At 39.2% G+C, this 13317-nt stretch overlaps 1 protein-coding gene across 1 annotated transcript in view; it reads left to right on the forward strand.

Annotated features, from left to right (window-relative positions):
• Positions 1 to 1202, forward strand: part of TNFSF13B (TNF superfamily member 13b) — a 31668-nt gene extending 30466 nt beyond the window's left edge. Inside the window, exon 7 of the mRNA XM_085318125.1 lies at positions 980 to 1202. Coding sequence (XP_085174251.1) covers positions 980 to 1092 — 113 coding nt within the window. The 3' untranslated portion in view covers positions 1093 to 1202. The remainder of the gene's footprint in view (positions 1 to 979) is intronic.
• Positions 1203 to 13317: the final 12115 nt, after the last annotated feature.

Genomic DNA, 13317 nt, shown 5'->3' on the forward strand with positions numbered 1-13317 from the left:
ACTCGTTCGTCTTTCCTTCCAGTTGGTAGATTTAGAGGTTTTCTGTAGTGTTATTTTCCAGCAAGAGCWCTGTGAATAAAAGCTCGGGTTTTTTAAAGTATTTGATATAAAATGAGTGACATTCAGTGACAGGAGCTCACCGTTGGCAAGTATTGGCATTACACAAATGGGACAGGAAAGGAAGCTAACATCCCCCCCCCCCCCAAATAAAAATAAATTAGCTATTTCTTCCTGCCGAACAAGACTGTCCAAACTTTTTAACTTTCTGCCTCTCCTCCCACACATTCTGGCATCATAACCACTTCAGTTGCATGTATCGTTCTTTCTCACCCTTGTTTGCACCTCCCTTTCTTGTCTAGGATCTCTGCTCTATYCTGTCAGTTGACGGTTCCTGCTTCCCAAATTCCCACCCTCCACCTTCACCTGGAAAAGCAAAGCTCACTGGAATACCTCATACTGCTGAGCATGTGTTGCAGCGTATGTTAGTTATGGTTTCAGCTCAATGACTATTGAGCTGACTACATCAGTCGATGCATGGTTTGTAGGAAGCAGACTTTTGAGCTTTACAGTTGTAGTGAATCAGCTGATGTTTGGTAACTTCAGTTGGCGGTGAAGCTGGTGAAACCTCCTCTAGAAGTGCGAGAATGCAGTGGTCTAGGACCAACAGCACCCARTGCTGACCTAGTCCGTTTCATCACCATAACATAAAGAACATTTACTGAAGTGCGTTATGTCATGTTGAGCACAGAATGGAATTGCTAGGGAAAGGAAGGCAGTCCCAGCTGCATAGATGATGTTAAATGGCAATTTTGGGTGGGCTTAAATTTGTAAGAATTTGCCTAGAGATAAAGAAGCACTTGTCACAAGAAGCAAAATATGCTTAGATTTGTAAGATTATGTGTAATAACTTATTGAATACCATTTATGAAAATACTGTATGTGAAATATTGACTTAAAAATATTCCAAATCTTTTGCCAGGCATTGCAAAATTAGAAGAAGGGGATGAGCTTCAACTTACAATACCACGAAGAAGGGCCAAAATATCCTTGGATGGAGATGGAACTTTTTTTGGTGCAGTTAGACTCCTCTGAAACACCTCTTTTCTATTATTATGCTTAGTGCAATTTTCTTCTCTTCATATGCTTCTGAAAGAAAAAAATACTGGATTGCAATAAAGCTGCCAATACAGTTTCTTCTCTCATCCCCTCCCCCACYTTCCGAGACCTTTTCTTTGGTTTAATAAGCAAACCCAAAACAGGAAACCTACCAGACATACTTGTGAAATATAACTATCATGTGATTACCAGAAAACAAATTTGTTTTAGGTGATGGAAGACTAACATCTGTAACTACATGGGTTTTGACATTGAAGTAATTTCTTGTGTATGAGGCAAATCAAGGAGTTGACTTCAATATATGGCAGAAGCAGGACCATTTTGATGGTGGTTATTGTTAAGGCATTCTCATTACCTGTGGGCAGAAGATGTATAAATTACTAAAATCTACTACTATTTATTAGTAAGAATCAGCGTTACTGGGAAAAGGACATGTAAGATACTTTGACGGTTCAATCTTCAAAGTGTCACTACTCATTAAGGAATATGTGTACACTTATATGTGAGCAAGGCAGAGATAGAAAGAAACACAGTGGAAATCATACCCATTTATATACAGGACAGAAAAATAATTATTCTCCCTCAAAAGGAGAATGTTGGTATTTRCTCCAATCTTTATTTAAATAAGGATCATGTAGACTAGCTGTACTTCTCTATCATAATATATTAGGTGGAATTGGATTTCTGGCTTAAAAATTTTTGTAGTCCTAAATATATGTCTCTCTGTGTGTGTATATATGCATATCCACATATATATGTGTATGCATATACACTTGGACATAGGATTTTTTTTTCTTTTGAACAATTTATCCCCTGGAAATATTATTGCATACAACTTTGTCCTATTTGTCTTGCCTTTTGCTATCATCCTTTCTAAGCAATGTAATAAAAAGAAAAAAAAGAAATAAGCCATACAGTTAAGAAATTACATGTGTATTCAAGAAGTCTGGGTTCAGTTCCTAGGTTAACTGTAGACTTACTGTGCACTTTTGAGAATATTGCTCAAATCTGCATATACACAAAAATCAAACCTGTAAATAGGTCTAAGCAGATCTCTTCTCCCTTTTGTGTCTCTGCTTTGTTCAGTACACAAACTTTATTTTTTTTCCCCCACAAAGATGCATGTATACTGCACCTAATAGAGTGGTCAAGGCTTCTAGGAGCTATTGTAGTACAAACATTAAATATTTCACTGATTTTCATGGAAGTATTGAAGTGCTACTGAAATAGATAATAATAAAAAAGCACAGTAATGAACTGTGCTTCACTGGAAGAAAATTTCTAGGGTTCAAGTATTGTGTCATTAGTAAAGAAAAGGTTCTTTGTATGTTGCAGTCTCCTTGTCCATTTTTATAAATAGTGCTGACTTGATTGAATTATGGTGTTTGACAATAAATGAAAGGTATTGGGAGACTGGAATTACAGACTATGGGAAACTGATGAAACAATTAATTCAGCTTTTCTGTGCTTCAAGAGGACATTTCAGCAATGAGCATGTGTATTGGATTACCACACTGGGGTTATGTGAAGTGTTAATTAAGGTTTCAAAATGTCTAGAAGTCCTCTGAACTATTATACAAATGCAGATAACTATTGTTTCTATATATATGTATGCTAGAGATAAAAAACTGAATTTTATTATTATTATTATTATTTTGTAATTTTGACATGCTAGGTCTGCCAAAACAATGTCTTAAATTCTCTGCTGGAATTCTCTACTTAGGTGAAGGTTGTGAGAAGGTGCATTTAGGTCAATTATTAGCATGAAGAGAATTGTCTGTTATTACTTGTTAATTGTATGTTAAAAAAGTGCCCAGAATCTCTAATCAGATGCTGATTGGTTTTGCATATGCTCATAGGAAAAATACTGTTACTTTCCCTGAGAATTTATGCCTAAACTTGCAAGTTTGTCTTTTGGTATATAAGATTTTCTAGTGGTCTCAGTGACTTTGTGCATGCCTAGTTCAAGCAAATTCTGAGCTGGAGTGTTTGGCAGCTTAGAAGATGTAGCTTTGAAATATAGTATAATATTTTAAAAATACAGGATATTGCATAAATTTTGTGAAGCTAAATTACTGCCAACACTCTCCCTTTTTTTTCCTTCTGTTGCTGGTGAATACAAGCACTGCAGAACACTGACAAGTGTTTTAGGTGCAGTATACCTTGGAGAAAAACCCTTCCTACAATAGGAAAAAAATGAACCTCAAGTTTCCTCACAAAAATGTGGACTGTGAGATCTCCCACATGTGCGCACAGTGCAAGTGGGCAGACTGTTAGATATTTCTACTGATAAAACCGGCAATATTTGGGAGGGAGAGGTGGGGCAAGGGGAGGGAGCAATTCAGTTTTCTACTGGCTTCATTAGAACATTTGTCTTTTCAAAGTCAGTCTAGTTCTGCACAAAACTGTTTCAACAGATCAGCATTTTCTGACCAAAGCAAGAAGAAAAGGACAATACCTCATTCCTGATGGTTCTGCTAACAAACTGATAATGCAGAAGTTAGCAAAATACATACACAGTAGAGTCGTACTTACGCCACAATTAGTGGGAGTTAGCAAAACTTTCTACTTGTGACAACCTGTATTTAAACATGTGTGTAATAAGTGGTATATAGCTGATTCATACCATATTTTGCAATCCTATCTAGGAGATGTAATATTGAAGATAAATTTCTGCAAATACTGGAATCTGAGCAATTACTCAGTTTTTTTCATGTGATGTTAAGCAGTGTCGTGGCAACATAAGGGACTTGAATGCTTGCATGGAAAGTGTGAGGTTTCCTTTTAAATAGGGGCCATTTGGCAGGTATCAATTGTTTTGAAATGTCATTAAAATGAAAATATGTATGCTATATCATGTGCAGTTACACACCTTAACTACACACAGAGTAAAACGTTCATTACATGACTACCATGCCCCTGACTATTTAAGTTGCTCAGTGTCCACCACTCTAAGACCTTAATTTCAATTTTCCTATGATTTTACCAAACTTATACCGCTAGAGTTGAGAATATATGTATCTCTGTTTTATTCCTTAGGCTGAATTGTCTTGGATAACTAGCTCCAGTAAGCTCAGCTGCTGTTCTAAAGATAAGGCAATGGAAAACACATCGGATTATTTATTAAATCATTCAGCTACTTTTACTTTCAGAAGATCTAGAGCTCTATGATTTGAAAGAGGAAATAGGTGTAATGTGGATTTTGTTTTGTTTTAATCATGATTTTCTTTCTTAACTGTGCACCCATACTTGGCCAATGAATATGCTTTTGAAAAATATTTTTATGCTTGCTTAATATGGGCATCTTAGACTTTTAAAAACAGCATTTTAAGCATTTTATGTCTCCTGCCTTACTTTCTCTGTGGAGGAGAAAACTTTCCCACTAATTTCATCACTTGGCTGAGCTAATGGATTAGAACCAGCAGAAAGATCCAAGGTTGTTTCTCAAGCTCAGTTCAAGTAGCAATGAAAAGCAAATTGATGCAGCCACAGAGGGAATTTAAACACTTGCTATGGAAAGAATCTCATGGAGTTTGCAGGTTACGTAGAGCATCACCCAATGGAGGAAAAGTAGTAAGATTTGGAGCCAGAAGTAGAGAGATTGGAAGGGGGAACAACTGAGTGTGAAATGGATTGGTTCTGAAGCGCCTAGGAACTAACTGAGTTTACACAAAGATTGCAGCTCTGTGGAGAAGGACTAAGGGTTCCTGGTGGAAAGCAAGCTAAACAGAAGTTCTCAACGAGTGCTGTCAGAGATGAAGGCTAACAGCATGCAGCACCATCACCAGTAGATCAAAGGAAGTGGTTATTCCCTTTTTCTTGGTAACTGCTGAAACACATCTGAAATACTGCATCTAGTTTAGGCCACTTCCAGCCCCACACCCAAATACAAGAAAGGCAGTGAGAAACTTGAGGGAGCCCGCTGGAACGCAATCAGGCGGTCAGGGTGGAGCACAGGCCTGCCCTGCRTGGAGTGGCTGGAGGAGCTGTGTTTGTGCTGCCTGAAGAAGAGTCCTAAAGGGAACCTAATAGCAACTTTCCAATACCTAGTTTAAGGTATCTAAGTTTCAGGTATTAAGGTATTATTGGATTAAGAAGAGGTGCATGGTGGTGTGAGAAGAGAGAATATTCGGAAGTTGAAATGGGAAGTTCCACAGTAACATAAGGAAAAAAAAATGTTTGCCAAGGCAACAGTAAAGTGCTGAAGCAGGTTGYCCAGAGAGACTGTGAAATCTCCACTTCTGAGGGTTTTCAAGACTTGACTGGATAAAGCCCTGAGCAACATGGTCTAAATTCAGTTTTGATCCTGCTTTGGGCAGGCTGAACTGCAGACCTCCCCAGGTCCCTTTCCACCTGCACRGTACTATGGTAAGAAACAAAGATGTGAGGGACAGAGAAAGGACTCAAATCAGAGGGAACAGGTCAGAAAGGGTTATGCTGGTGACAAAGATGTTCATTTCCTGAGTGTAAATGAAATTTAGATTCCTCAGCGTGTGTTTCAACAGCATCGGCAGATATTTACGAAATACCCAGTGCTGGTTCCAGTTAAGCACAGCAAGCTGCTAGCAGTCATCAGGTACTGCATGATCTGAAACTCAAGAGTGTAAATTGAATCAAAACACACGGCCAACTRTAATAATCTTCATTCGCTCGCTTACAGGTTTCTTTTGACTTTTTTCCTGCCCCCCTGCTTCACTCAATGGATAGAAGACATTTGCTTCATCCTATCAAAAACTGGGCTATTGATGGAAGCTGACTATTTTTCAGAAATATTGTTAGGAAGTAGAAAATGAGCAGAACTTGCAGGTAGAGAAATTACAGTCTACCAGTCAAAGCAATTAAAATTTTCCCTGATAGCTGCCTGAAAAGCCATATTTATTTTTCACRGTTTATTGTTGCTGTTTTTTCTTTAGCTCTGGGGTTATACTAAGTCTGACCTAAAACCATTTCTCCCAAAACTTTTTGGCAAACTTCAGTTCCTCAGATCCTCTTTCTAATCCTGATGAATACTAATCATCTCAATGGCTGCATAAACTGCAATATCTCCACAGGGAGCTCKCCTCTCAGACTGAGCTCAGGTACGGTGTGCTACTTAAGAGTTTCTTGTCCTGGGCGGGGGGCCTTTAGAGGAGCTCCTTCGGGACTGGTGACTGCTACTTCCAGTTTCCTCGGCCTAGTACTCAATGACGCTTCAGGAATCTAAGCTGAGTTTCCTTCAGATCSTACTTTGAATTTGGTAAAAGTTCCTTCAGTGCAAAGTATTTTAAACAGAACACCTTGGGCTCAATAAACCTGTATTTTTGATGAAGTGCTGCTTTGTCAGAAAATTTCCAAGCTGCTCTTGTCTTTACTGTGGAGGTTCCCTAAACCAGATTTCTCACAGGTGGTCACTAATTGAATGTTCCTTATTTTCTGCCTGGCTGACCAGTGTCCTTGTGGTCTGGTTTGCAGAAGTGTTGAAATTCACAGCTGCAACTTTAGCARRAGCTGCTGTCTGAGTATGTGGAGGGCTATATAATTATACTTAGCRATACTATAAYAACAAATATTCTGGAAAACYCCTGGGGAAAATAAATCCTGATGTRGAGACAGAATTAGTTAATAGTGTGCAGTGAGCCAAGAGCTATGTTTTGGGGAAAAAAGCAGGAGAAAAAATTATTATATTAATGCTTGGACTGTGAAYATCATCCACAGTGTGGTGTGGATTTAACGGGAAAGATAATGTGTGGTGATATGAAGTAATTGCTATTATAGGTGCAAGGTGAGATTATGAAGACAATTTTGCCCCATCTTCACTATGAGCATTTAACTTTGCATGGGAACATGTGGTGGGGGTTGGAGCTAGAGAACCTCCAGAGACCCGTTCCTATCTCCTGTACTAAAAGAGAAGCTCTAATCCCACTAAACCACCTAAAGACAAGATGTATGTAGCTATTGAAGAGGTGGTGACAATCCTCAGCTGTGTTTYTCTCTCTGCCAAGGGAACTATAAAGCAACCACTTCATAGTTGCTGACACCKCTAGAGAGCAACCCTAGCAGTTTTAAAGCGGGAGGAATACAGGTTAACTTCTGCCCAGAGGAGCAGAGATAAGCAGGGTCTGGTGGCAGACTGCTGGTTCAGGACCTCTTAACCATTTTTGTTTGCCCTCTGAAGGAGAAGGWAATAAGTATGATAGAGATTTGCAATGATGTACAACGGTTTCATAACAAATAATCAGTTTACTAACTTGTTTTCTCAAAGGCAGTTGTAGCCTGCCTGCACCCAAAGGAGGGGACAGTGATAGTGAAGTGAGTGGATGGAGGGAAGTGGCAYGTCTGACCTTGTGCTGGRTAGGAGAAGTAGCTGTGTGGGAGGGAGATGGAAAACCAGAGCAACAGCAGTGAGAACACTATGCTGCAGCTGCCTGTCTTCTCCAGCTGCCTCAGTAGTTCCATGCAACCTTTCAGTATGGTGCTAGTTTGTCATCAATCACAGCTGATAATTTTTTGAGAATGAGTAGGTTAGTGATGGGTCATACTCATGAATACCTCATGTTTCTATTCATTATCAGTTACAATTACCAGCAGAAGTTACCAGTTCTAATATTGAATCTGTAGAAAAATAGTGATGATACTGTACTGAGATGCTACACTGGAAATGTGAGTCAGGACTGCTGTTAAAAAATGAACAGGCAAAGAAAGTGGGTTGACATTCTCCATCAGTAAAATGGTGCTAGTACCTTTGCCTCTGCGGCTGCCCGAAACGTATCTTTTCTACCATCAGTGGAAGCAGTGAGCAGTAGAAAGAGGAGAAGAAAATGGCCTGACATCTTCTCCATCACTTTTTTGCCTCTTTTTATCAGCCTTTGCTTATATCCGGAATCCTTTTTTCCCAGCCTTCTCTGTCCATATGCTCACTCATATTCATCAYCGCTAATCTCAGACCATCAAGAAAAAAAGAAAAGATGACAAGAATAAGCAAGGGATTTTGAAGCAGAAAAGCAGATACTTTAGCTGGCCCCCCCTTGTTAATTTTTGGTAGGTAACCTCCCACAGCCATAACCTTTTTAAGTAATCTGCCAGCTGCAGGGAGACGGTGGTAGGAGAGTATCCCGCGGTGGTATACATATGCCCCTTTACCCGCCAGAGGGCAGCGGTGTCACATACCAAACAGCATTTTCTTTCGCAGTTTAACCTTAGCGTGGAACAAGCTCGTAGTAAAAATCTTCTCCCCTTCCATCCACACAAATACATGACTCCTGAAAGAGAAAGGAGGTGCTGCTAGAGCACCAGTACTACTAAAATAATCTTTTATGCCTGTAAATTAACAAGGAGCCAAAGCTGTCAGTTGTGCATTGCATTTGCTTCTGAGATTTTTTTTTTCTCCACTTAAACTTCCTTTGTTTTATCTAAGGGAAGAGAAATATTTCCATTTTATTTCTCAAAATAAAGTATTTATTTGAAAGAAAGAGTTTGAACGCAAGCATGTCTATCACACAAAGGCCAGACTAAACTGCAAATCTCCTTAAACGGCACAAAATCAAGTCTTTTGTCCAAGGCCTAATACTAGAAAATGTGTGTTCTTAACATCTAAACATTGCGTAGTCTTGATCAGGCTCACCTTATCATTAATTTTCACTTTCTTCTGTCCGCATATCTGAATCTACCCACTTTCAGTGTATGTGCTAGATGGTAAACACCCTGTGGTATGAGAATTTTGGTTATTTGTATGTTTATAAATGCATACATTCCTGGCATGAACTCATCGTTGTGAAGACTCTGAATATCTTACTGCTTTGTGTTCTTTGTTGACCAGGTTGAAAAAATGAGGGTGGAAAGAAGAACACTTTTTCAGTCCTTTAGAAACCAGTGCTTTGAGATATTTTCAGTAAATCCGTTCTCCTCACCTCAATTTAGCAGCACAGTTGTGAGAAGAAAAATCAGAACCTGTTTTGCTATTCATATTTTAAATTTGTAAGGGAATTATTGGTATTTCTATAGCTATTTTCACATTCTGATACAGATTTTTATACTAGCTGCAAATCTCTTTATGCAGTGTTGATAAAATAAGAGCAGTGCAAACCCCATTCCTTCAATATTACTCTCAAATTCACAGCTGCCAGATCTGATGTGTTGTTTTAGTCTCTTCAAATATTTGCCTTTTCAGAGATGGTGGTTGCTTATGTATCTTCATTAGTTTTCCTCACRAACGAATTGTATTAAAACTGATCCCCTGGGACACACAAGCTGCTGGGCCATGAAGAAGAGCCCAGCAGAATGGCAACATTATGCATAATTGTGGCTTGCCACTGCCTTATTGCTCCGTTTCCTTCCACTGCTGATTACAAATATAGCAGTTCACGTTAGCGCTGTTTAAACACCCAAGATGGGATTCATCTGACTTAATGAAGACATCTGCGATGAGGATGTCTCCATCCTGAGTCCCTCTATAGTGAATGGAGAGAAATCAGCACGTCTGTGTCCCACTTCGTCTCCTCCTAACGCAAACAACTCATGGGCTGGGTGAATCATACTGGAAACTACCYTTTTTTCCTCCATGACTGTAAAAGCCTCAAGTTACCATCAAGTTGCAATGAAACGGTACAAATTTAGTTCATCATCTCACTCATGATTACTGTGGCAGCCAGTGAGTGAAAAAGGACACACACTGTTTTATTATAGAGTTTCACGTTTTATTACAGAACTTCATTCATATACTAGAAGGGAACACAGTTGTTGCCAAATGCTTTATTTGTTGCTGCAAGAAAAGTGGAGGTTAAGAAAGGAAAAATAAAGATAGTTGTGTTGTATACCAGTGCCAGGCCCATGGATAATAAGATTATTGTATTTTATTCAAGTACTGAGGGAGAAGAGTGATTTAATTGGTATTAATTAGTTAAATCAAGATATTGATTTGGAGGTTAAATAGATTGGGACAAGCTTTGCAGGAAAGAAAAGCAACAACCATCAGCAAAGTGAGAGGTGAGGGCACACAAGAGCAAATGAAAGAGGACAGCCTYTATGGTATCATTTGGAATTAAGTCAAATATTTCAAGCTGTTTTTTTCCCATTATTAAAGACTGCTTCAGAAGAAGTTTATTGGGAAATATTTGTTAATAAACTCTGTAAACAAAGTAGCCAAGGAAATTCTGAGTGCACAGTCTTGAATAGGAATATATCAATAATCCTGTCAAGAATTTAAGCAAATTCATAGATTGCTTCTAATGCTGCTTRTTGTTAGTTCATAGAAAACTAGAGGAAAGTAGAGAAATCATGCATATATCCATATATTGATATTTAAAGAATGAAGTGGGAAAGCATGTAGGCTCTGTGTTAAAACATAGCAAAGACCTTATAAGCACTTCTTGGCACGGTCATGAGTCTTGGCCCCATCGCACGTGGAAACCTGTGGCCTGCACAGGAAGAGCAGTGCAGTTGTATGTGTGCACCATTTCTCTTCCCACACTTCCCTTTCTTGTCTCTGGTATCAGAAGTCAGTTCAAGTGCTACTGTTTCAAATTCCTCCTCCCCAGGGCCTTTGGTTATATCTTTCAGGTCTTTCCCTGTGACTTCACCTACAAGAGCACTTGCTCTGATGTGTCCTGTTCTGCTCCTCCCCAAGGAAGAGATGACAGTCTTATAATATTGCATAATTTATACTATTTGTGTGCAATCACATGAAACAGCCTACATTAACTCAAGATCATAGTTCTTCCTTTAGAGAAATTATTTTAAGAGCTATTTTTTGCTCTTTTACCATTTTCAGTATTTTATCAACCAAAAAAATACCTCCAAAGATGCAGATTGTTGTTTTTATATCTTACAAATATTATTTGTCTTTCCCAAGTCATCTACCTTTTCTTCTAGGCTAATAGTTATGCTTTCTCACAATCTTTCTAGTGACTGGAGCTCTCAATTTGAACACAGCCTGCCATTATCACATTATATATTATAAAGTTCACATTAATCTAGAGGCCTCAGTGACATGTAGGGATTGTCTGTGCTTGTCTCTGTATCTACACTCATAGCTTTACAGTTTAAGTAACGCAGAGAATAGGTGGAGAACAGGAGACAGTGACATTCTCATATTACATTTAGTGAACTGCACCACAAAGAAAGTGCTCATCTTGTCTAGGAAAGTACGTGGCAGAGCCTTATACCTAACTTGTAGCTTCAGAGAAAAGCACTCTTACTTGCATAATGAGATGTGTATAATTATTTAAATATTAAATTTATATCAAATCTGAAGCACCAACACACTAACATCGTATTTCAAAGCCTTATAAGAGTGTTTATGAAATATTGTGCAGTCAGTGCTTGTGCAGTACAGGATAAATTAATAAAAAATTACTAGAATATGGTGCAGGTGCAGATATTATGAAGAGCTGAAAGAAGATCTGTTTAAGGGAAGGTGAACACAGCTACACAAGATTAATTCAAGTAAGATTTGATTTCAGTGACTGTTTTTGCTTGAGTAAAGTTACATAATTGTGTTCAAGTCTAAGTTACATCTAAGTAAACAAACCTGACAATAACAGTTGAAGTGCCATTACAGAGTACTTTGGATGGAGGGGAGCCACATTCATGGGCTCAGCAATTACTCTACTTATGAATATTTTGCAGGTTATTTTCACCTTACACATTAAGCTATTTTAAGTGAGTGCCAAAGTGCAGGTCAGGAAACCAAAGATCATAGAATCGGTAAGGTTGGAAGGGACCTCTGGAGATCTCATCCAACCCTCCTGCTCAAGCAGGGTCCCCTAAAGCGTGTTAGACAGGGTTGCAGCAACAAGGACTTCCCTTGCTGAAGCCTGGGCTTGAACCACGGACCTTCAGATCTTCAGTCTAACGCCCTCCCAGCTGAGCTACTTCGGCCCTACTAAGACTAGATCCTGGTAGTGTGGGAAAATTTAATCACTTGCTGCCATACTCTGCCCTTCACCTCCATTCTCAAGTATACAGTCTAACTTTTATCTGGTGCTGTGGCTGGTGCTCCTGAGACCATTTCACATGACTAACACAGAAGAACTATATTTGTTTTCGTTTTGTTTTGCTTGGGATAGTCTTCTGTCAGCTATGTGAGCTTGAAGTCACTTGGCTTGTAAAATCACTTGGAAGAKGTTAGTTTCTCTGGTGGTTGATTCAATTGCCTGAGTCTGATGTTTAATATAGATGATGTGCATCTTATTATGTGCCCTGTAATATTTAAAAATCAGACAGCTGCAGCTGTACCTTGGTAAATATAATTTTATTTTCTATTTTAAATCCTGTCATACATGACAAGAGGCTAAGAGCCACCCTCCATCTCCATCATTTTATTCCTGTATCTTAGGTTCAAGCTACAGGAAAGTAACTGATTAATGCACTTCTTTATATATTTTTGACCCAAGCACAGTTCTAGAAGGCTAATGATTTTTTAACACCAGACACTGTATCCTCCCATTGAATCTTACTGTGAATTTTACAATTTATTCATCCCAAGGTGTTCTGAAATATCTGCTGTCTCTGGTTATGATATAGCAGAGCATCCTAGGAAGAATAAATTGCAGGTGACACAATAATGTTAAATTCTACAAACAGTTCCTGGATTTAAAGCATATACATCAATTACACTGAAAATAAAATGTTTCTTCTCTGCAGCTGAGCTGCTTTTGCACACTTACCTTAGGCATTGTTTTACCAACAAAAAAAAAATACTCAAATGTCACAGAGAAAAAATACACAATTCATGTGACTTATTAATAACATATAATTAACTAGCTACCAATGAACTGTGCATTCAAGATTAGTGCCATCAATACAATACATAAACCATAGCATAAGACACTTAAAAATTGTAAATATATACCTTTGAATTTCTGAACACCATTTTATAACACGTTCCAGGAAGCTCTTACCCCAGCAGTGGCAGGGGTACTCCCAGCCCTGGGGGTCACAGCCTGGCCCCGTTCCCTGGGAGTGGGGTCCTCTGGGTGCTCATCCCTCCTGGGGGGCAGTGGATGCCCCAGCCTCTTGCTGTCCCTGTGCTGCACTCCACGCTTTGCTAACCCCTGTGCTGGCGGGAATCCCCCATGACCCACATGCCCACCCACTGAAAGTCCTGGCGTGCAGCACCCCACGGGGCCAGGCACAGGCTTACCATGCTGGGGCCACTGCTGCCGGGAGCCTCAAGCCTCCCCMCTGAGTGGGACGCTCAAGATTCATATCAATGCAGTAGTTTAT

This window comes from Rhea americana, unplaced genomic scaffold, assembly GCF_003343005.1.
Source record: "Rhea americana isolate MKP2758 unplaced genomic scaffold, rheAme1 scaffold_52, whole genome shotgun sequence".
In the NCBI taxonomy this organism is placed as follows: domain Eukaryota; kingdom Metazoa; phylum Chordata; class Aves; order Rheiformes; family Rheidae; genus Rhea; species Rhea americana.